This window comes from Neoarius graeffei, chromosome 5, assembly GCF_027579695.1.
Source record: "Neoarius graeffei isolate fNeoGra1 chromosome 5, fNeoGra1.pri, whole genome shotgun sequence".
Taxonomy (NCBI): Eukaryota; Metazoa; Chordata; class Actinopteri; order Siluriformes; family Ariidae; genus Neoarius; species Neoarius graeffei.
In genome coordinates this window covers 46,362,294-46,386,555 of record NC_083573.1, presented here as the reverse complement: position 1 = coordinate 46,386,555, position 24,262 = coordinate 46,362,294, and the positions used below count along the sequence as shown (strand labels likewise).

Here is a 24,262-nt window from a genome sequence, read left to right as displayed (position 1 = left end):
CACTGAATGAAAACTGTTGGAAAGTACCCTAAATGTGTGAGTGCGAGTAAAAAGAAAAAAAAAGTTTAGACTGCTGTTCTTTTTTTTTAAATGCAGTTAAATTTTAATTTAATTTAATTTAATTTAATTATGTGTGAAAGTACTGTTGGATCGCTGATCACTTTTTGAAAGTAAATATTGAACGTGACCTGAAGAAATAATTTGGAAAAACAGAAAAGGTTTCTTGTAGAAGTTCACATGCAGTCAACAGTCTTTACTAGCTCCATTATCTGTGGATAAAACCAGTGTCCAGACCCCAGAGAGTAGAGGGAACTCATTTCCATGTTAATACCCTCTTCGGGAGTGCAACGCTTCAGCTCTTTGGAAAGTATTAGCTCGAAGGCCTACTGATAAACAAGACATGCAAATAAATTCATCGTTAAACTGATGCATGGGCTATTAATAGTTTGTAAAATCCCACGTGCCTGCTTTTAATTCCAATTTCTCCCATTCTATAAACCTACATAATACATACTATAGGTTCTACATGTAGTTAAGCGTGGTGTTACAGCATCTTTATAATGCATGAATTAAACCAGTAACTATAAAGTAGTACTGTGATTATAGAAATAGCTTCATGCAGACCTCTCAGCAAAAATAATAATAAGGATTGAAAGGAAAACTCGCATCACAACCAACAGCACTAAACTCTGGCTCAGGCAAACGTGAACGTGAAAAACGTTTCTTTGAAGTATTTAAGGAAAAAGTTCTGTGTGAGCATTAATGAATTTCGGTTGTATGCTATAAGTCAGTTCACCATCACTGGAAGTCGGCTTATGTCTGGGCCTCATGCAAGAGTTGGCTGTGAAGGAAAGTGGCTTTCTGGGAGGCTTTAACATAACACAAACTGAGTTCAGCTGATATATAGGCCTGTATAAAATATCTCACATTTCTTCTTTATACTACGATTATAATATATAGCCCAGTATTTCCGGGGTTTTTTTTTCTTTCTTTCTTTTTTTGTGTGTGTGTGTAGGCCTACTGCATGAGTAGTAATGCTCAAATTAAAATTCTGATCAAGCTATTTATTTATTTGTTTGTTTGTTTGTTTGTTTGTTTGTTTGTTTGTTTGTTTGTTTATAGATAGATAGATAGATAGATAGATAGATAGATAGATAGATAGATAGATAGATAGATAGATAGATAGATAGATAGATACGGGGTTTTGTTGTTGTTGTTGTTGTTGTTTCCAAACTGAATCTAAAACAAGATCTAATTTTCTTCTCGTGAGTACTTGTGAGCAGAGTTCAGTGATCGTCCCCAGCTCCTGATTGAATTACTCGTATAGTGTGGCTTCGACACTCACCCGCTGTCGAAGGTTTAATAGGCTATAAAATTTAATTGCTAAACTCTTGAACGCTACAACTCTTAGACAGGGTGCTGCCCGTGTTTTCTAATACAGTGAGAGTTTGTTTTCTCGACCATGCATCACCAAGTACATACATCTCTTTCGTTACGTGTGTGTGTGTGTGTGTGTGTGTGTGTGTGTGTGTGTGTGTGTGTGTGTGTGTGTGTGTGTTATTCTTTTTATTTTTTTGCTGCATATTTAGATCTAATGGAATCTAATATGCAACAGTTAAGGCTGATGGCTGATATAATTGTCGTTAAGAAGAACCAGTATACTTTTCTGCTTTTATTTTGTTCATGTTAAACTACGCAGACAATGCGGTGGTTATTTACAATAAGCTTGCATTTGCATTTGCATTTGCTCCAGAGAGTTTATATTTGCATGTACAAGTAAATATGTTATTTATATTTATGGAAATACAGAAATTATGGGGTCTACCGAAATGAAATATACTTAGGCTTTAAAAAAAAAAAAAGGTTTTGAGGTTTTTGGGTTTTTTTAATCGCACTAGACTGAATATCATGCTATCCCAAAAAATTTGGCCTAATTACATTTTATTTATTTCACATTATCATTGTTTCTTTTTCTTCCTGTTTGATGGCATTTTGGCGCGGAGCAAAGTATTGCAAAAAAAAAAACATATGGTGCAAATTTATGCAAAACACAGCGGGCTTGCTTTATCTTCAACAATGTAAAAATTTTATTTTAGGAAAATATGGCACACTGCCGTAAAGATTATACAAAAATAAAACGAAAAAATATCACTTTTTTTTGCGTTGTAAACACAAGCATTCAATCACTCATTAAACTTAACCCTTCGCAGGCTAAAAGTCTAGGCCTAATTTTCAAACGTTATAATTAAAACAGACTGACCATCCGTCTGGGTAGAGAAAGATAACGGGGCTTCCTTGTGCTCAAAACCTGTTAGTAGTTCAAGTGTTGTAAGTCGATCGTCGTGAGCGTCTCCGAGAAGAAATCAAATGAGTCCGTGCCTAAAGCCATCGGGCTGTCTACCGTCTCAGACACACTCGGAGAGATGGCATCTGAGAGATGCAGGCAGGAATCTGTGGTGAAAGCGTGAAAGTCGTGCATGGGGCCGTCCAGGCCTGGTGGAGTGCTATTGTCCCGAGCAGCTGCGCTGTCCACAGCCATTGTCGAGGCGCACACGGGAACAGTGGGTGACGGGTTGGTAAAATGTTTCAGATTTTTGTCATTACTGTTCAGGGGTGAAACAGTAGAGCTCGGCGACTCTCCATTGTGTCCATTCTGCGTCGTGTTCTGCTGGAACGCGTAACTCTCGTTCTCCAAGAGAGCCCCGGAAACGGCGTTCGTTCCCGATTGCTCGTAAAAAACCTTGCCATGGGCGGTGTTTTCCTCCAGGCTCACAGCTCTAGTCTCGCCGTTCTGGTTCTCCTTACACTGCGTCTGGCGCTTATGCTTCATGCGCCGGTTCTGAAACCACACTTTTACTTGCCTTTCCGTGAGATCCAGCAGCGCGGCGATCTCCACCCTCCGTGGTCGGCACAGGTACTTGTTGAAGTGGAACTCCTTCTCGAGCTCCAGGAGCTGTGTGTTGGTGTAGGCCGTCCTCAGCCTGCGTGTGCCGCCGCCGCCGCCGCCGCCGCCACCTCCGCCACCGTCAGAAACCTCCGGCGAACCTGCACGTGCATTGCAACGTTATATATTATCAATATGCCACTAATTACCACACGTCCTTTGTTAACAACGCGCTCTAGGGGCTATACAGCTGACCTCACAAAACTTGTCCAATATATTGCGGTTCGCGAGGGGCATAAATCGTCGGTGGGAATGAAGCCACGGCACGAGAATAATTTGTGTTCTCGGCCCCGGTGCCAGAAGCAGTGTGTGTGTGTGTGTGTATGTGTGTGTGTGCGGACGAGCCCGCGAGAAGATTAATGAACACGCCAGCTGCCGACTTGAGTAATACCAATCTATCACTCTTCATTACTGTCAAATATTAAAATTCACGCCCTGCGCTACAAGTAGCGCACACAGAGTTTAGGAGTTGTGCAAAAACACCCTCCCTAGCAAATAATTTGTAATGCTTTGACATACTAAATATTGCATACACTGTTGAGTTCAGACTCACCAGGACGAGAGCAAGTTTGACCGACTTTTGCCCATAATTCTTTAAAATTTACTTAAACATGTCCAAAACATGATGTAAAATTGAAAGTGTTAGAATGAGATTTACATTTTTTACCTTCAGGAGAGAAGTAGAGTGGTGCAGGGTCGGTCGTGGCTGCAGCTGAGGTCTGGTTTTTCTTTGAAGCTTTTTTCTCCTTCATCCACGGGTACTCCGGGGGTAACGAGGCGGCGGGCAGCGGGCACACACCGTTCGGGTTCTGCTTGGGGCGGCTGTGGCGCGGGTGGCTGCCCGGATTCAGCCTGGGAATGGTCTGCTCGAAAGGAGGAGGAATCAGTGTCGAGCGTGAAAGCGTCGAGCTCTTGATTGATGAACTTTGAAATGCATCAGTGACAGGGGGAAAAGATGTCAGGCACTCAGCGAGCGACGGCTGACTATTGATAAAGCCCGTCTCTCGCTCGAATTCGTAATTCATCTCCTCCGAGTCTTAAAGGAATTCTCCGCGCACAGATTTGGGACTTAAGAAGAAATAATGAAATATTGTGCCTGGGTTAAAAAAAAAAAATCACTATTTTTCTGATTACGGCCGTATGGGGACCGCGATACCATTAAACTGCTTTCATGGAGACAAGGTTGAAATTGGACCGTATTGCTTGTCACATGATTACCTCTGTCCAATGACAATTTGGGGTTTAATCAAAAGGAGCCACTGTCCGCGTGATTGATCGAGAAAAGTCGAAGAGGAACGCCTCATTCTCAGGGACGGGCTAGTTTATTTGCGCATTTTGTGAAGTTTGTCTACATGCTTGCTAGATTATATATATATATATATATATATATATATATATATATATATATATATATATATATATATATGAAATAGAAAATGCTCGCCGCCTACTTTCTTCGACGGAGCCTACTTTTCCTCCTCAAATTGGATTGTGAGCCACACCACATTTAAAAAAAAAAAAAACTAACCACATAAGATCCACCAACCGTCATGCTCAAAAGAAACCCATTAATCTTGCGACCGAGTTTTACCACCAACTTTTGTCAGACTACGCGCGTTCCCCCCAAATACACGCATGCGTAAAAGCCCTTGCACGCGCACTCTTGTGCGCGCGTTCACAAAGGCGAGTTGACTTTCAGTCTGCAGTTCACGCGCACAGGGGCGTGCAAGCGCGTTCATGAAGGTGTTACACAGGCATTTCCATATGTATTGTTCCAGCTTTATGATTTTAAAGTCATACGATTCAGTGATTCATTTGTAGAATAAAACTTTTGTCTGTGTAGCCTAATTAGGCACTTTTATTATCGTGGTGCCAGAATGGTCTGAGTTATGCAGCCTGTCTTCATAAGATTTTTACGATCAAGATTTAAAAATCATTTTTGCATTGCATTTTAACGCAAAATATAAAGTGTCCTAATCCCTACTACAAGTATGTGCCACGTAATCTGTTTGCAATTATGAAGGTGTATGTTGTTGTTGCCTTAACTGACCTCACGGTGACATTGAGGATTTGAATAAGGCTCAAAGGATGCTTGATCGGGATGACACGTTTTAAATATAGGCTATGAATTCAAAAATAAACTCATAAATATGTAACTCGGAATGTTCAGAATGTGACTTTTTACCTATGCTGTCTTCAGCTGTAAGTGGCAGTGAGCCACGAGCTCCTTATTGCTTATATTCCAAACAAAGAGCCCTGGAAGCCTGTGCGCTATCAATCTTGCTCGCCAAAAGGTCTGACAGCTTCGTGCCCTAAGAAACACATTTAAACCATCTAGCCCTCTCTTAGATCATATGTGCTCAGGAAGAAGGAAACAGCATAGGGATCGGGATGCAGTCTTTCTCTTGTACATTCGTTCATAAAATTTTGATCTAAAAATGGATTGATCTTAATTATAATTTCACACCGGATATGCCCGAGAACGACATTTGCTTATTTGTGGACCAAATATTCGTTTGCCCTGCTTCATTTTGCTGTTGGAAGAGACAGGATGGGGAAAACGATTTGTAAATGGATAGATTTTACCAAAGACAGTGAGAAGAAAAAAAGGATTTTTTAAAAAACTGCAATTACAGTGGACGTATTGTGTGGGAAAGAAGTGGGTGTTGGCATTCTTCAAAAAAATCCCCACTCCTTCCTACACATTTTCTACCAAGAGGCAAAGCTGGTGTGCTTTCTCACGATATGAGTAATAACACTACAAAATGGACACAGCTATATTTACTCCATATAACCTTCATGTTCACTAACCATTAACAGATTGCTTCAGGAATGTGTATTTGATTTCAGTTTTCAGCTAAATATTTTGTTGTTGTTGTTGTTGTTGTTGTTGTTGTTGTTGTTGTTGTTGTTGTATCGCCTAAATTGTGTATCTAATAGAGATTTTCGTTCACATTACTCTGTGTAATTTATATGTTGTGTTTTATGTATGTAGTATGAACATTGAAATTGTATTGCATGAATTCCAGATACCAGGCTTCTGCTCACTGTATTTAGAATGGAAATGTTTTGGAAGTATACATTTAGCTACATCCTTCCTCTTCTTCTTCTTCTTCTTCTTCTTCTTCTACTACTACTACTACTATTATTATTATTATTATTATTATTATTATTATTATTATTATTATTATTATTATTAAATATGAATCGTTATATACAAATATGCAACGTCCAAATAGCCTATATTCAAGCCCCTATTTTAAATCAGTCAGACTGTGATCATAAATTATTAATTAGTCGAAGGGTTTCCCTCATATTTTATCGTTTATATTTTCATGCATCCATTTCTCAAAAATAAAATTATTTGGGGGTTTTTTCCCATTGAGATGTTGAATAAACAGCTTTATGCTTATTCTTAGCGATAAGCTTATTCGCCTTTCTCTTTAATAAAGGTTTGCAATCTCTTTGTGAGTGATATCTGGCACGGTGTTGAGGCTCGCTCACCGTCTGTTAGACATAACAGTCAATGCTGATCCTAGACATTTACAAAGTCCTTCAAAATGAAAAGGGAAAACTTCGTCATCCAGCAAAAGAACGGATCGAATAATGTTTTATAAAACATCTTGAATTTACTCGTTAAATAGCCTTAATTATTGTTCAATACGGCACAGTTTATTATTATTATTATTATTATTATTATTATTATTATTATTATTATTATTATTGTTGTTGTTGTTGTTGTTACTGACACTGTTAAAATCGCTGTAACCAATCACAGCTATATTCTATTCACCACATCTGCGCCTCTAGAAAATAACCAAATGTAGCCTACAAGAAATAATTATTAATAAGTATTACCCATGAGAATATTTTATTTGGTTTCATACGGTTGCTGTAATCTATCCAAAAAAACATTTCCCAGCTGGAAAAACACCACCAAGGTAAGACCACTAATAAAATTAATGCAGAAGCGCCTGGTACATATTCTACGACTTCATCTTAATATTCAGTTTTGTTTTTCTTCTTTATTCTTTAATGTATTTCAATGCAATTCTATATTATTATTGTTTATTTCTTCCTCAGTGTGGATGCGGTGTAATGAGTGCGACTGAGGCGTATATGGGCTGTTTATAGTGTTTGCAGAGGCAGCGCTCGACAGTAGGGCTTGATGGATGACCCTCAGCCCACTCACACTCACACACACACAAGGCTGTAAATGAGATCCATACCACCATTGTTCCTGTGGAGGTGTCTGCCGTTTCCGGCAATATAGGCCATAATAGGTTTTTACAGATTATGACGTTGTAAAATAGCCCTTTTCTACAGCAGGGCTGCATAATATAAACTAAATACGTATTATATTGTGATCAAATCGTTGCGGTACGTTGTGCCTTGTTATTTATATCGTATTTGGTATTAGCTGATTAAATATTGTCCTGCATTATTTTTAACATTATTGTCTATATTTGTCATGTGACACGTGACTCTCTCTCTCTCTCTCTCTCTCTCTCTCTCTCTCTCTGTCTCTCTCTTCCTATATATATATAATACTTTATATATGCACATGTATATATACATGTTGCATGTTATATAAGACTTTATATAACATGCAACATCTAAGTTATATATATATAAAACTTAGATGTTGCATGTTAGTATTTAATGACATGCGCCTGAGAATCTTAAACTAGAATACTGCCATTAGGAAATGAAATACCAAATCACAATTCTGGCTTTTTCAAGATTAGGGAAGAAATAAACTCGTAGCCAAAATTTAATCATGTGCAGGCAAACGGACAATTAGCAAAAAATGAATTTCAGAACGAAAGCGTATGAACTGGGTCATTGTTGTATTTTTCATTAGCCAAATTTGTATTATCATACCGTTTTGCTGTGGGCCTTTTTCATTTGTTCACACGCTTACATCTCTGCTGACGTTGATGTTCTTCATACTTTGTGAAAGAACGCATTATAGATCTGTGTTTGGAGATAGAGGTTTTTAACAACCCAATACTCATCATTTGGGCTTCACAGTATGGACAAAATACTACCATATAGGATACTGTAGTGCGTGTATATATAGGCATATGCCTTGTATGTACACGCATTAAAATATATTAAAGCCACTTTTGACTAATACTTGCTATGACACCATTAGAGACTTGTCTTCATTATTTTAACCAAACATTCCTCATATTATTCACGGCATGCTGGCTCACAATGCCCACAATAATAGTGGCTAGAGCATGCGGCTTTTTGAATTATGAATATCGTAAAAAGCCAATGTTAGGCTACTCATTATTAATAGAAAACGATACTCATAATATGTTATCTAATCGTTCAGTAAACGTGACCAAAACATGGCCATGGCTCTGTAGAATGTGATGTTGGGACCATGTCACTGAGCCCCTACTGAAACCAGGTGCTGATCCGCACAACCAACACTTGAACATCTTGCACCAGAGCGAAGCGAAAAAGACCCTGCTTGTCTGGAACTGACCTCGAGTTTGATGTATTGCGGGTCGTAGGGTCAGGAAAGAGCACTGAAAACTACCCCTCACGGAAGTCTCATGGATGCTGGAAGGCTTTTAAATGTACGCTCCTTTGTAAGGTTTGACTTGGAAACATGTGACTTGCATAGTTCTAGCGCTTTATTTAATACTGAAGTAGAATAATAGCTACAATCAAATACTAGTTTAATTCTAAGAATACAGGTATGTCAGCAAATCCTTATAACTTACTAAATAAACGTGTAGCCTATATAGGGCAAACAAGATTGCACTAGCTTATTCCTTGTCATAAAACAAGACATTGCGATTATGTCCACTATTAACGTGCTGTAATGCAGTACTAATTTGTTTCCATAGAAATTCATTTCCATAGGGAACCATGCTGTAAGATTTGCGGAAGCTGAGCCCAAACAGAAGGTTGTGAATCTGAAATGAAAAGCTCAACACTGCCTCTAGCGGTAGTTACGTAGATATATGACGCCTCAGTTCTGTACAAGATTCCCCCCCAGGCTATTTTCTCTATTTAGATATGAAGTTATTTCTGGGAACTCTTTTGCACGAATATGGGTCTAAAGGTTTTTTAATTCTACTGTCTACGAACAATGGGCTAAATGAAACCACTTTAGAGCCTTAATAAATGAGTCACCACGCCAACAGTTAACCTGGAAAACGTTTTTTCAGATGTTTTTTTAAGCATCTCATTTTTTCCTCATACAGTATTAGATAAGCCGTGATAAGGTATACAATATTATAGGATATAAGATAATTTGAGATATTATGAAAGCCGATGAAACTTTTGTGCTATTCTAAAGTGTTTAGAGTATAAACAGAAAATGTAACAATTCAAGACAGTAGGCCTAGGCTGTATTTTGTAGACAATTTAAAATAAGTTAGGATTGTTTTATATATACATATAGCCTATAATGAATGTTGGTATTCTTAAAATGTAAACAGTAAAGCATCATCCAGTGGAGTTCTGTCATTTCCGTCATTTCAGTCATGTGACTGTCAGTCATACATCACGTGATTGTTGACGCTGCTGTTCAGTCAGCAATACGTTTGGTACCTCATGATCAGGTCAGAGTGTGGATCAGACTGTAGAGAGTAACGTATGCAATTCGTGTTTATGTAGGTCTATTTGATGCATTGTAATCACTGTTCTTATCAGGTTTGTATAATTTTCTAATATTAAACCATGTGACTATATGTTTCTCAGACTGGCTAAGCTGTAGACCTACTCCTGTAGTCCAGATAACTTCAAAGTAATTTCCTTTATCGCCTACAAGACATGGCATGCATAATTTTCCTATTTACCAAAATGTATCCTTCGGGTCACTCAGTTGCCGAGGATTAGATTCATTAGCCCTACTCAGAGGCAAATTTAAGCTTTGTTATAAGTTTTGGCTTGGACATTGCCGCCACCTGGTGGTTTTTCTGGGTAACAGCAATGGTTTCCATTGTGACTGCAAATTCTTTTCGACTGTTAATTGTAGCCCAGATACAGTATGTGACACTCTGTAATCTGGGCCAAAGACAACAAATACTAATACACATATTTAACAAGACAGCATCCGGATTTGGTAGATTGCCATTAGAACCAAATTTAAATCAATATGCTCAATATTGTTATTCATGTTTTTGTTTTTAACTGCTGAGTGAGTGAATTAAATAGAGGAGGGAACTCTAATCTTGATTTACTGTTAGTTCTTTAGCAGAATCTAATATAGGCTATCTAAAAAGCTCTAAATGTGTCTTTTCACAGTTCCTGTGTGGGCATACCTATATATAATGCCTTAGCCTTTGGGTGTTTTTGTTTTGTTTTTCATTATATAGGCTATCCCGTGATTTTCCATGGACTTTGAAGAATTTTCAGATCGTTCTTGGTAAAACTGTGAAGATTAGTGAACACAGGCTAGAGCCAAATGCAAGTCTCACAGGACCGATGGGTCAAATTGTCTGTTTTATTTTTCTCTGCGCCTTTGTGTTCGGTGTTAACAAATGGACGACCCTATCAGGAGTGTCGTCATTGTTGCTGTAATAAAGTAATTAGCAGAAAAAGCCAGACAGTGCGGAAAACCTTCTCGTTTTATGGTGCTGTCTGTGCCTACAGCACAGACTTTGAAGGCACAGCCTGTAGTGCAATAATCAAGAGAATGTCCCCAAATCATTGTTCCTTCGCAGCTGTTAGAGACAGATAAAGCGATAACCTTTCCTACTGTACCTTACTGTGACCTTATATCCCCTTGGTATATCTTCAAAGAAAATGCTCGCATTTGTGCTTGTAGGCTATAAGCACTCGAGACTTTGTGTTTAAACACGTTTTGTGTGTTAAAGTTTTATGATGCAGTCTATATGCGGTAGACCACTGCTTCTATAATTGCACACACCCCATGTTTGTCACACAATATAGGCCGTGTGTGTTATTATATTGATGATGATAAGGAAGTGGCGTTTGAAAAATTCCTACAGGTCAGCCTTCAATCACTTTGCACCCCATAAACTGTTAAGACTGTGATTGTGGTTTATTGTCGGTATGGTCACCAATATCGTTTACGAATGCACGTACACATAACACACTCAAACCTGTCCACGGACAGCAAACTAAACCTGATTTATGTGACACAAACGAGACACAAAACAGGGAATTTGTTATGATATATAAACAATGGAAAGTTGAATATGGGACGGTAAACGTGACGCAGAGCCCTTTTAAGTAGTAACGTTTTTCCTTTTTTGGTATTTCCTGCATCCAAGGTTTCAGACTATACAGGACTTTTCAGAATACAGCTATATTTAAAATCCTAGACCCTTATATCCTAGATTTTATTATACTAAATTCTTATATAATATAGTCTTATGGATACTATCTATCTATCTATCTATCTATCTATCTATCTATCTATCTATCTATTTATCTATCTATCTATCTATCTATCTATCTATCTGTGTATATTAGTAATTATTGTAGATGTTTAAAAAATTTTTTTTTAAAGTTTAGTGATAGGTTATGCCGTTTTTCAATCAGAAATGGAGCAATAACAAAATGTTAAATTTTCTGAACTTTATTTGTCATCTACACAGATGAACTTTGAGTTGAAAATGGCTAAGCTAACTGATGCTTTGAGGTATTTACGTGTACAGGTTGTTGTTGTTGTTGTTGTTTTCTCAGTCAGTCACAAAAAAAATTCAAGCATGTTTATGATACAAAACTCACCAATGTCTCAATGACAAAACACTTATTTTCTTAAATGCAAATAGGTAGTTCAAATACATCTAGGTAGTTACATTAAACATTACATTAAACATCTGAGCAGAAGTCATTCTGGCATTTTAAAAAGCAATTTACACTCATGCAAATCAACAATATTAAATATATCGAGCATTTAGTAACTATGTGTCCCTGAAATCAGTAGCCTACATGGAAAGTTCCTCAAAGCTGGCTCAAAATGTACACAATTATAAACACTTGGACCTACAACAAGCAAAACACGACACAAGAGGACTAACAAACAGCCTTATAACTAAAACGCAATCAGTACACCGACACATTCTCACACCGAAAACTGGTGCAAAAGTAATTTTGCTGTTGTTGTTGTTGTAGAGGCATAACACAAAACCGGTGTGCGCAGGAAAGAAAGCTGTCCAAACCACTGCAGTGTGCATCATTCATCAGTATTCCTTAACTTCAGATGTCTTTTGGGCGATTTTTGTTGCATTTCTTCATCTTCATCCTACGATTTTGGAACCATATTTTAACTTGTCTCTCGGTGAGATTTAGTAGTCTTGCCACTTCATATCTACGGTCACGAGACAGGTACATATTAAAGAGAAACTCCTTCTCCAGCTCGAGAGTCTGATGCTTAGTGTATGGGCAGCGTTTTTTTCTCGTGGACTTCGCGTGTAGCCAGTTGGACGCAGGGTTATCTGAAAGAAGGGTCGGAAAAAGGAAAAAACAGAGGTAGTGATATTGCCCTCAGGAATAGACTGCGGCCATTTTATGACCTGTGGCTGGCTGGTGCGCGATTAAGCCTGCAAAGGAAAGATGTACAGCCTAATAAATGCCTGTTCAAAGGAAGTAGATTACTTGCTGCTTCCAGCATTTCATTTTATTTTTTTTTTATATTGTAATTAAACGATACAATAAGCATTTTATCAGAGCAAAATCTTTTCTTTTTTTTATTGCGAAGGCATAATTTTTCCTATCTATTTACTGTCAAAATATGTTAAAAAAATAAGGCCTGTGAAACCTCTGGGCAAATAATTGTCAATCGTGTCCAGTATGCTTTATAGCACTAATTAAACTTTTTGTCCGAAGAGGATTGGATGTGATATAGTCGAAAACCGTTACACGAAAACAGGGAACATTTGAAAGCAGCTGTTGATTTAAAAAAAAAAAAAATAAATTGTGGCGCCCAGCTCCAATTTGTTGTACTGGGGGCTTAGAACATATTGGATAATAAAATATTAACACATATATGAAACTAAATAAATTCAGCAAGCCCGAGGGAAAATAGAGAATTTAGACCTGCAGGCAATAAACTAACTGTTGTCTGAAAGCATGGCGTAAAAAGCTAAATCATCCGACAAATTTAGATTACAATGCTGTATAACTTGGGGAACAGATGCTACCAATGGCCGAGCAACGACAGTGCTGGCTGCAGACACGCCACTGATTTCTAACAGATATGTCGCGCTGAAGTTACCCATGAAGTAAAATTGCGCATATGGGTAACGGTGTAAACTATTCCAAAAAAAATAAATAAATAAATGTGGAAGCCAGATTAAATAGAGCTGCATGCACTTACTTGGGTCCAGATCAGGCTTAGTCTCCGTTAACGTTTTCTCGTCGCTTGGCTCTGTCACATCCGCATGGCTCAGATCCGCCTCCTTCGCCGCAGGGTTCGCGTTGTTTTGAGCATCAGGAGCCATTAGAGTCCGTGCATCCAGCGTGGTGCACTCACCGCTCCCGACCAGAGGCTCGAGTTTGATATCGTGATGCACGTCTGTGGATAATCCGGCGAACGGCACAGACGCAGAAAGGGATTCGAGCGCCCAGGCGCGCGCAGACACTCCATCTGACTCGGCTGTCGGACACGGCTGATGTATGTAAGGATGGTATGCGATAGATGTACCGCCCGGCGGCTGCACAGGCACAGGGCTCCACGATGCGCCAAAAACAGCCGACTTGCTTTGGAAAGGGTACGAATCGGGTTCACCATATTCAGACAGAGATGGCTCTCGAGTCTGGTTCTGTATCGCCGGTGCAGTTGGGAACCGCGGCGCCAAATGATCATCATCCTCGTGAGGAATGTGCGAGTCGGCGTAGTAACCCAGAGTTCCCAGGGTCGACATACCAAACAAACCAAAAAAAAAAAAAAACTAAACCGCACACAGGCGCGACCGTGCGTATCCTCACTACGGAATAGACACAAGCGCGGAATCTGCAAATCTAGGAACGGTCGACTTCACTGTGAACTACAGACCTTTGATAAGTTGAACGGCAGCCGAGACAGGATTGGATGACACGGACACGTGACCATGTGAGAGAACAATAAAGGGGTCGCCTGAATCAGAGCTTCACATAGCCTCCATTTTGCAGTAAAATTGTTAATAGCACGGCCGAGTGCTTCTCTGAGAGAGAATTTGGTTTTATTTGTGCAATTAGGTTTATTCTTATTCATCAGTAATACATCTATAAGCTATTTGATTCAAACGGTCATGGCCCTAATTTATGTCTCAACCTTACACTACTCTAAAAACAGAGATCTGAAGTTTATTATTATTATTATTATTATTATTATTATTATTGCTGTTGTTGTTGTTGTTGTTGTTATTATTATTTTATTTTAAAAATGAATGCATAAAATAACCCCAGGCTACTGATGCTGCAGGCGATAAGACATACAGTATCTTCCACATTGTATGTTGCCAACACGTAATGTTTATAGCAGCACAAGGTGACATAAAATATTACAGACATGTTTAAGAAATAAAGACAATCATTACGTGAGCCATATGTAAGTTTTATACGGCAATAAGTGCCATGGAATAGTTGAGATATGATGTACTGGCCAGTGACCGCAGTCTTTCAACAACGTTGCGAGCTCAGAAGGTGTGTGGACTTCTACTGCAGTGCATTTCAAATAAATTTAATTAACTGTTTAATTTGTCGTGTTTAAAATATGATTACATTTATTAGCAACTTATTTGGATATGTCAGTTTCGTGAGTTGGTATAGATGGGCCTTGTGAAAAGATCCAAGATGCGTTTTCAACACATGGGGGAGAAAAACTGTTATTGATCTCGACTAGTAGTCAGTGTTGCTGTTGGTAATGTAACTAATAGGCTACTTGGATAGTATGAAGCATTGAAAGTGACACATGTATCAAATTGTATATCCCGGGATTAATGTGTAGATATTTAAATACGTTTATTCATGATAATGGAATGTAGTCTGTACATGAAAGATACATTTGATCAGGAAATATCAGCATCTACTTTTTTTAACACGTTTTAAGACTATCTTTGCATGTTTACTGTTAAGATGCCTTTTGGGGTGGTGTTTTCTTTTTTTTTAAGTCTGTCTTAGAAGTGCATTTCAAATAATAACCAGCAACATTACATTACATGTAGACCAAAGAATGTTGATAAAACATGCATTTGCTACTATCATAAAGCATAAGTAGCATTTCCTTTGAGAAAAGATTTCAGATGATCCTCATATGTGGCGATGAAATTGGAGAATGTACCCCAACAACTGGAAAAAGGCCCGTGGTATAGTCAAGCTTTCTGCTCTGTTTGGTCACAGCATAATTTTTCCTTAATAACATTGTCCCACTGAGAGTGCGGATTACTGGGTACTATAACAGACTGCGTTTATAATAGGGCTATTACGCTGTTTTCCTGCAGGTTATTTGGCTGTCTGACCTGAATATCACCAATAAAGCTTTTGTGCTGCTTCTACAGTGCGGCGGAAGCATCCGGCGGTGTAGGCGTGGCATATAGTCCTGTAGTGCTACTACACCACACACACACACACACACACACAAAAGCACACGGCTTTGGCCAAAGTGCATTGATCGTAACCTAGGCCTTGCGGTGGCTTTACTGCACTCCACGGAAAATTCGGTTACAAGACACTCCTGTGTCGAGCTTAAGGTGAAACTAATGCTTATACACGGATACCTATAAAGTATTCATTTAACACATAGGCACCCAAAGAAATTACCGTTACTCCAGTGATCTCTATCACCAAATTACGCACAACTGTGATCAGTATACACATAGGCTACTTTGTCTGGAAACACTTTAGGATATATTGGCATATAATGTTCAGTTTATAAAATGTAATTCAAACAGATGAGGTCGGTGCTGAGGCGAAATTCACTGCAAGGCAATTAAGACAGTTTCGTGTTGTGGGGGTACGGAATGGAGCCCAACAACATAAAACTACCTAAATCACTCAGCAGTCCTCTCATTTCCGTTGGAGCAAAATAAATAGGCCTATATAATAATAATAATAATAATAATAATAATAATACATCAAGCATCACATTTGTAAACTATTTATTTTTAATTCAGACACAGGCATCTGAGAGAGAGAGAGAAAAAAAACGGATAGAAACGTGTTTTCGGTACGTTTTCAAATATTTACTAGTTCCAGAAGAATTCACAGAATGCCGCAAGATTGCGAGAATGCTATGTCAGAGATGAACGATTAGGTTTTACCCAAACAGCCTGTTCACACAAATCTTTGGCAGTAAATTATAAATGGTATCGAGCAACCGTTCCCTCGTTGAAAACGAAAATCTTATTGCACCTCAGTGACCTATCCAGTTTGTGATATCTACAAGCAGGACGTTTCTTCGTGGCCACTCAACACCACTGTAAGTTTGCAACACTACGTCACAGGTTAAAAATGAGCTTTTCTGTGATTTAAAACAAAATTAAAATCAAAAGCAAAATAACACTTAAAAAGTATCATTTACTCTTAGATGAATGGGAATTTTGAATCTTAAAACTGCACGACTTGCCTAGAAGTAACCTAGGCTAGTTCTGCTACATTATAACTTTGGCTAATCCAAAAACAGTTATCAGCTTAACATGGACTTAACAAATAATCAATTTTAAACGATGATTGTAATTGCAATTAATCTTACATCATGCAAATATTGCCATACTATGCACAGTTAATATATACTACTGTCCGTTTATATACAACTGTCAATAAAACAATATTATGTTCTTCAATTTGTAGACTACACTGAATGCACTTGGCAGAGTTCATAAATAATGCTGATGTAGTACTGAGACAAAAATGTGAAATAAAACGGATAAACGGACACATATATAGATTCAGACAGTAGTATGTACGACACAATAAGTTATCATTAATATTATGTACAGGTCAGCAGTGCGCGCTTTGAGGTGGATCTGAACCCGCGCTGGAGCTGGTTGAGGGTGCCAGAGCTCCTTCCTCAGGCGAAGCTGAAGTTTGCCGATAATTCACGGACACGGTTTTCTCGAGTCATTTTCTTTAACTTCATGCGGCGGTTTTGAAACCAGATCTTTACTTGTCTGTCCGTTAGGTGAACACTGCGGCTGATCTCCAGACGTCTCTCTCGGGTCAGGTACATGTTGAAGAGGAATTCCTTCTCCAGCTCCAAAGTCTGGTGCTTGGTGTACGGACAGCGCTTCTTCCGGCCGCTCTTCGCCGTCAACCAGTTGGCCGTACTGTCACTTTTACATTCTCCTGCACAATAGTGTAGAAAACAGGCACAATATATAGGCTGCATGACATAGTTGCAGTACAGGATATAACGTGCACTATTAATTTCTCCACCAAAAATAAATCCTTCTTGAGTTATTGCAAAACTTTCCTAGAAGTGTTTCTTACACTTCTCTATTAAAATCTCATAAATATCTATGTACAATCTTTAAAAAAGAACCAAACGAAAATCTCTGATGGACATATATGTGTGTGTGTGTGTGTGTGTGTGTGTGTGTGTGTGTGTGTGTGTGTGTTCAGGCTATAACATCCTACCTGGAATATGACATATTTGGTGACTAGATTAAACAGAAGTGCAAACTTAAAAATACAAGACTATGCTATTCTAATCACACTATTTAATCTTATCAAATTGCACAATCTATATTACACTGAATTAGCTTCCCTGGCCTACAGGCCTGCTAACAACGTGACTAACATTCCGACCTTTAGATATTATTAACATATGTTAATGCAAACCTATAACTTTGTATATGATTATCGCAAAGCTACATGACTTTTAGACGTCCTGTCGTGAACAGATAAAATAGATTAAACATACTGTGCCTTGACACATAATAAAGACTGCTCGACTATAAGCTGGTTCAGGGGTGTATAGCAAAACTTATTAAGTTGACCATATGACAACAGGCAGGGCGTGGGAGCTTTGAAAATTAGTCATATCATCCAACAAATGATTTTACGTTGAGTTACTGCATGGCTGCAGATGGTACTGTAGGTGGATTGCAGGATTGCGGAAATTGCAACTCGTGCATTTTAAAGTTGGACGAAAGAAAAAAAAAAACCAAACCTTCATTCGCTTTTTGCGGGATTTCTGCTTCACTTTCTGGCGCTTGTGGAGAGGAAGAGGGGCCGCTCGGTGATCTCCGGCTCTCCTCGTCTGTATGGGCGGCAGGATCTTCGATTTCTGTTCCGTTTGTTTCTTCAGGAAGGGTTGGACGCGATTCCTCAAAACGGGCAAAATGGCCCGAATCTGACGGGTCGCTTGGATAATAACCTTTGGACGATGAACACGTTTGTGACAGGCGAAAGTAACCAGGTACAGGAACGCTGCTGTTACTCCCTGCTGGACATTCGCTCGTCGTCACCCGGGAATAAGAAATCTCTTCAGTCCCCGTGTTTTTTAGACACTTCCCTGACTCGTAGAAGCAATACGAATTTTCTTCTTTTATGGCAGGGGAGAACGACCGGGAAACGCTCTGACTGCTGAGCTGTTCAGTGCGACACGACCTCGAAGTCTCCAACCATGATTCCATTCCTTGCATATATGGGCCAGCTGTAGGTACCATATTTTGGTTCTCAGTCCGTTTTGGTCCGGGAAAATAGCCACAATTAGACAGTCCATAGGAATAGTCGGAGCTTGGTGGCAAGTACACGCCACCGTTTTGGTAGTAGTGAGCACTTCCTTCGGTTCTTCCGCTTATCAAAGAGTCTACCAAAAATGAATTTGCAGATGGGCTGTCGGAGCATGCCATCTTCGTGGTATAATTTGACGGTCGAAGAAGATAACCCTTTCTGGATGTCATTTCTTGGGTAAAACATGCTGAATATAATTACTGATAACCGTACAACTCAGTGCGAGCTAACAACCAATTAAAATGCATCAGAGCCAAAGGCTCCTCCCACCGTGAATGCGTAGCCTAACTGTTGTGTACTGCTTCCACTTTGGGCTACCTTTTTTTTTCTTTTTTTTTTTAAACAAGAAAGTGAAATAGGTATTTACTGCATTCGTGTTTTTCTATTGTATGCGCACACGTAAAGGGAATTTAACACGATCGTCACATTCATTATCACTAGCATGTCAGCCAGAGCACCCCAGATTTACTAAAAAGCACAGTGAAGAACAAGGTGTCTATAAAACAGCTTGGGTTGGTAAACCCGAGTAACACAAGCAACGTAGGCCTAATAAAATAAAGCCAATTACAACTGATCTTCCAAGATTTCAGTATATTTTGGTCATGTAAAACCGTTTCAGTCGCATTCAGGTTCAAAATGATCTGTGCTATGGTTTGTTGAATGTATCAGTTTGAAAGCATTATCACATTTGAATAAAAAATACAAATAATTCAATGTATCCATTTTAATTTATATACAATTAATTAAATGTATTTATTATTCTTTCTTTCTTTCTTTCTTTCTTTCTTTCTTTCTTTCTTTCTTTCTTTCTTTCTTTCTATCTCCTACCCCATCCATTTGTACTATATCGAATAAAAAATCACCAGGAAAAAATGAAATTGGGAACTATGAAATATATTGCACAACTATTTAAGCAAATTACCGTGTCGTTAAGTGACCTTTAAATTTACAAATAGGCACTTTTTAAAAATAGATTTAAAGACGTCAATAATTCGACTTACAATGCAACCTATTGGAAAACAGTATAGTCTATATGGTAAATACTATTTTACTCAATTTATTTTAAAACTCCTGATTGATATTTGCATAATATTTATTTATAATAACTATATGAATATTGAGAGCAAATACCTTACAGAGTCTTAAGTTGCAAGATAGTTTCCATAAACTTAGACTTACATCTTACATGTCTCAGTTTTACTAAGAATGAATCCATGCAATTAATAATTGGTAAGAAAAGACACACACACACACACACACACACACACACACACACACACACACACACACACACACACACACACACACAAACACAAAGGACTGCTTAGAGACTATATTAACATGAAGCAATATTCGCTCCATGGTAATTTTCATGGATTGCTTATATTTTTCTAAAGCCATGGAATGTTTTCTTTTTCATCCAAGACGAAACAACACTGTTTTTGCTCTTTTCCTCTCTGGACGTGGCGCGAATGACTTTGGAGCGTTTAGTTTAGTTTAGTTTAGTTTAGTTTAGTTTAGTTTAGTTTAGTTTAGTTTAGTTTAGTTTAGTTTAATAGATAATTCTGATTAAGTTACTTGCAGTATCCTGCTGCTGGACATTTTCTTCGCAAAATAAGGAAATATTTTATATCCTAATATTGTAAAGACTTTGACACTAGAAAATTCAGCCTGGCCTACTGGATTGGGCCTTGCTCATGTATCCTGCATTTGACGAATAGTTAGTTGGGCTAGTTTTATTCTGTTTTTAAGTAAAATGAAATTATTTATATTGTAAATGTTACAATCCCAGTAAATTATACTAAAAAATAGTCAGTCACAGACATGGCCTATTCCAGCACTGTCTTAAATAGCCTATAATATGAGCAACATACAGTAATAGTGTATCAGCTAGTTATCGTATAGACAGTTACTTTCAGGCAATCTGTTTACTCGTTTCTTTAAGTCCGAACATTTAGATAAACAATAACTCGATGTTAGCCTACCTGAAATATCTTGTTGTATCAGGAGGACATGGTCCATCTTCAGAAGCAGACATAAATTGTTTTTTTCGGCAGTATGTTTAAAATCCGCGGCAATGACATTGAGCTGAATGGCGCCACCTTGTGGAGAAAACGTCGGTGTTCAGGGAGGCTAATCGCTGAGGACTCCGGCCACGAGTCTGAGACAAATGCCGGAAAAGTCGGTGAACGCAAGCTTTCAATGATTGCAGTCGCTGTTTTTCGCGCTCTTAGTCACAGTTAATAACCTTGGTTCTCAGACAGTTTATTGCACCGCACCCCAATTGTACAAATGCTCCAGACTAAGATGGGTTTTATGGCCAAGTTGCTACAGCAACGCCGGTGGGGGAGGGACGTTCAAATTCCACAGAGCCTCAAAGGATGCGCGAGGAACTCACTATTACTTCACGCTCGTCTTTATTTATTAGACCTGAGAGTGGCATGAAGCCCTTACTATGCGTGTGACCAACTCCTACTATATTGTATTTTGATAGATCGCACTGAAACTGTAAAATATCCGTTATACAAGCTAAGTATTTGCGATAAAAGTTACCACTTTTTTTTTACTGATGCTTTTCAACTGTATTGTTTTCTTCATTATTTAAAGAACAACTGTAGGCTACATTATGCATCAAAGCATTGTCAGCGTACATTCAGTCGTCTGGGAGGTCGAAACTGGAGCAAGGGGTTTTAAAGCCGATTTGATTCACTGAGACATCCACTGCAGTGTTTTGGGGCAGTTCCGTAATGGATACGAGGCATTAATAATGGCAGCTATTTGATCCCCGAATCAATTTGCACTTCCTCGGCAATAAAAAATATCAATCAAACATTTGATCTTAGGGAAAGAAGAGAAAGAAAAACAGACTTTCTTTTCACGGATCGATTTATATAACGAGTTCTGAATGCATAGTCCATAATGTATCACAAGTTGGAAAAATTACAGTATGACAATTCGAAGATATTAATCAGACTAACATCTGTAAGTGAAATGGTAACATGATTTAAAAGTAGTGTCCTTGTCGACTTAGCTATTGCTTTTAAGTTGCTCTGCATAACACATCTTATAGTTTGTACACTTTTGTATTCATTAAATCAGGTAATTTAGGCCTATCTGAAAGTCTAGCACAAAAAAAGACAAAATTCAAGTAGAAGATAATCCGTATAAACCAATTCATTTTCTTTGTCCAAAAAAAAGGAAATAGGAAGAAAAACCAAAACAATGATGTCAATATAAAGACAATCGAATTAATTATCCTTCCATTAAATGAATTTCTTTCTGTAGAACTTACCCTCTATTCATTGTTTTTTGAACAGGTATACATATCACATTTATAAATATAGAGTACACATCATGATCGTCAGAAAATAAAGCCATAGGCTAAAACAATAAAAGATTTAAAAAAAAAACCCTGTAAAATGTATCTGACACTGCTGAGTGAATGGCGATGCAATAATAATAATAATAATAATAATAATAATAATAATAATAATAATAATAATAATAATATTGCCGATATTGCATAGCCTATATATGGTGAAATGAGGTTTCTGGACCTTCAGATCTGCTCCTGGAATGTGCAGGCGCCGCGACCTTGAAGTTCACCCTATCTCTCTCTCTCTCACACACACACACACGCACGCACGCACACACACACACACAACCTCTACAGCAAAGGGTTTGCCGAGTAGTACTGTAAACGGTCTCTGTTCAACTTTTTTTCCTTCATTCTCCTGTTTTGAAACCAGATTTTCACTTGACGATCGGTGAGGTTAAGCATCCTGGATAGCTGCAGCCTCTTCTCTTTGTTTATGTAAACGCTAAAGAAAAATTCTCTTTCCAGTTCCCTTATTTGATACTTGGAGTAGGGGCATCTCTTCTTGCGGGTTTTTTGTCCATCTGAGGAGAGAGAGAAGAAAAGATATAAAACATAAATATAGAATGAGCAATTATTGATAAGTAAAATGAACCTTGAAATAAAACAAAGTTCAGGTTTGAAATTAACTTCAGACTGCTGAGTTGTCTGTAGTTTACAGTAGAGGAAGGTGTACTTTGGTCCTGGAGATGAGGAACATTCAAACAGATCATATCACGAATGTTGTAAAAGCCAGTTAAAAAAAAAAAAAAATTATTGGAGAAGATAAAATTTCCCTAGTTCCGTCTGTAGTTTTACTTATAAAAGAATTTAGTTTTGTGATGAGTAGCCTATCATTTCATGCGTAAATATTAATATATATTGAAATCAAAGTACACTTGAAACTTGCCTGAAATCTGAACGCTAATCACAGCAGCGGACTCAATTCCTCTACAATATTAGGATTGTTTGCAATTATTATTATTATTATTATTATTTTTGGCTGGTGGGGGGGGGGGGGGGGGGATCACAGCTTTAAAGAAAACTTAAAAGACTTTAGAGAGGAAATGCCCTATCATTCACGGCCAATTTCAACCTTAAAGCACGTGAGCTTGCGTTTATAACAAAGTTTTGTTAGAGTAAATCTACAGGCCCTCCATAAACCTTATATGCTTATAAAACAGCACATAAAATGTTTAACAGGGGCGCGCGAGATTACAAACTTTCTCCCATAACCCACTCAAGTGTTCATACGTACTTGTGCTCGCGTATTTTTCCTCGTTGTTGCCGGAAGACGATTCGGGACTGCTGGTCTCCTCGCGGCGGTCTGCCTCCTCGAGGTCCCGGCATGGCTCTGTACCCGAGCTGAGGGCTGCCGCAGCTGCTGGAGGGGCTTTACTGCTGTTCGATCTGCTCGCTGCGTGCTCGCTGCTTTGATTCTCCACGTTACCGTAAGCGGTTTCGAAAAACTGATCAAAAGCCTGGGGCAAAACCCCGTTCCTTCCGACGCTGCCATACACGCCGGAAGCATGGCCGGAACCCGAGTGGTAAACAGCCGAGCTGTTTTTCGAGAACATGTCCCCCAAAGTCCCCGGGTTGGGCAGACAGTCTCGGTGCACCATGTCTTCTGGCGCGTAGCAGTGTGGCAGATTGGCCCGGTGGTGCCACTTGCTGGCAGGGTCAATGGCATAGTCTCTGAAAGCTACCTCTCGGACGGACTGAACCTGGGGCAGACTAGACGATGAGTAGGAGTATGTCATGGGGCAAGTAGACGGAGTCTGGGGCAGAAAAGGAGGAAGGCTGGAAAAGTCCGTTCCGGAAACGTAGTAAGTGCAGTTAGGCAAATACATATTAGACCCAACAGGCACGCGCTCATCATAATCCATCATCTACTGGCCCGTACCAAAGCGCCGGTCCTGCTTCACATCGTTGTGCCGAGCAGAGCTCTAGTGGGTTTGGAGCGCAATCGCGGAGTAGAAATTTTGAGCAGTGAGGTGACGTGGAGATCCATCTCCATCCATTGCAGAGAGCAGAAAGTCATGTGACCATGAGCAGAATTTGACATCTACTCCTAAGTGTAGGCTATATTGTGCCAGCATTTGTAAATGTGCTGTAAGAAGAAACATTTTATTGATAGCCAAGAAAACTTAATAAAGTCTGTTGGCATTTCCCGCCGTGGACTTTTGTTTAGTTTCTCCATCCAAATAAGTTACTTCGAAAAAGAACGACACCACGATGCTCTGTAAAAAACATATGAGCTGATTGCTCGAGCCTTCCAGTTGGTGTGATTTTATGTCTTTGTCCTTTTT

General features: G+C 38.8%; 4 protein-coding genes across 4 annotated transcripts; all 4 read right to left on the bottom strand.

Annotated features, from left to right (window-relative positions):
- Positions 1-2,110: 2,110 nt before the first annotated feature.
- Positions 2,111-4,271, bottom strand: hoxa2b (homeobox A2b). Its single transcript, XM_060921814.1, has 2 exons — positions 3,612-4,271; positions 2,111-3,045 (listed from the first exon to the last, which is right to left on the bottom strand). Exons 1-2 carry the CDS (start codon positions 3,967-3,969, stop codon positions 2,312-2,314), a joined length of 1,092 nt encoding a protein of 363 aa, XP_060777797.1. The 5' UTR covers positions 3,970-4,271; the 3' UTR covers positions 2,111-2,311.
- Positions 4,272-11,561: 7,290 nt separating this feature from the next.
- Positions 11,562-13,924, bottom strand: hoxa9b (homeobox A9b). The gene is made up of 2 exons (XM_060921815.1): positions 13,260-13,924; positions 11,562-12,378 (listed from the first exon to the last, which is right to left on the bottom strand). Exons 1-2 carry the CDS (start codon positions 13,804-13,806, stop codon positions 12,140-12,142), a joined length of 786 nt encoding a protein of 261 aa, XP_060777798.1. The 5' UTR covers positions 13,807-13,924; the 3' UTR covers positions 11,562-12,139.
- Positions 13,925-16,044: 2,120 nt separating this feature from the next.
- Positions 16,045-18,822, bottom strand: hoxa10b (homeobox A10b). The gene is made up of 2 exons (XM_060921812.1): positions 18,033-18,822; positions 16,045-17,206 (listed from the first exon to the last, which is right to left on the bottom strand). The coding sequence occupies exons 1-2, from the start codon at positions 18,766-18,768 to the stop codon at positions 16,932-16,934; spliced, it is 1,011 nt and encodes a 336-aa protein (XP_060777795.1). The 5' UTR covers positions 18,769-18,822; the 3' UTR covers positions 16,045-16,931.
- A 3,036-nt stretch (positions 18,823-21,858) lies between these two features.
- hoxa11b (homeobox A11b) lies at positions 21,859-23,951 on the bottom strand. Its single transcript, XM_060921813.1, has 2 exons — positions 23,212-23,951; positions 21,859-22,498 (listed from the first exon to the last, which is right to left on the bottom strand). Exons 1-2 carry the CDS (start codon positions 23,840-23,842, stop codon positions 22,266-22,268), a joined length of 864 nt encoding a protein of 287 aa, XP_060777796.1. The 5' UTR covers positions 23,843-23,951; the 3' UTR covers positions 21,859-22,265.
- Positions 23,952-24,262: the final 311 nt, after the last annotated feature.

Excerpts from the sequence above, each read along its gene's own strand:
- hoxa10b (XM_060921812.1), bottom strand. The coding sequence starts at position 18,768 with ATGACATCCAGAAAGGGTTATCTTCTTCGACCGTCAAATTATACCACG. Across the intron at positions 17,207-18,032 it reads CCCGCAAAAAGCGAATGAAG|GAGAATGTAAAAGTGACAGT; the intron begins GTTTGGTTTTTT and ends ACTATTGTGCAG.
- hoxa9b (XM_060921815.1), bottom strand. The coding sequence starts at position 13,806 with ATGTCGACCCTGGGAACTCTGGGTTACTACGCCGACTCGCACATTCCT. Across the intron at positions 12,379-13,259 it reads TAAGCCTGATCTGGACCCAA|ATAACCCTGCGTCCAACTGG; the intron begins GTAAGTGCATGC and ends CCCTTCTTTCAG.
- hoxa11b (XM_060921813.1), bottom strand. The coding sequence starts at position 23,842 with ATGATGGATTATGATGAGCGCGTGCCTGTTGGGTCTAATATGTATTTG. Across the intron at positions 22,499-23,211 it reads GGAAAAATACGCGAGCACAA|ATGGACAAAAAACCCGCAAG; the intron begins GTACGTATGAAC and ends CTCTCTCCTCAG.
- hoxa2b (XM_060921814.1), bottom strand. The coding sequence starts at position 3,969 with ATGAATTACGAATTCGAGCGAGAGACGGGCTTTATCAATAGTCAGCCG. Across the intron at positions 3,046-3,611 it reads ACTCTACTTCTCTCCTGAAG|GTTCGCCGGAGGTTTCTGAC; the intron begins GTAAAAAATGTA and ends ATGCACGTGCAG.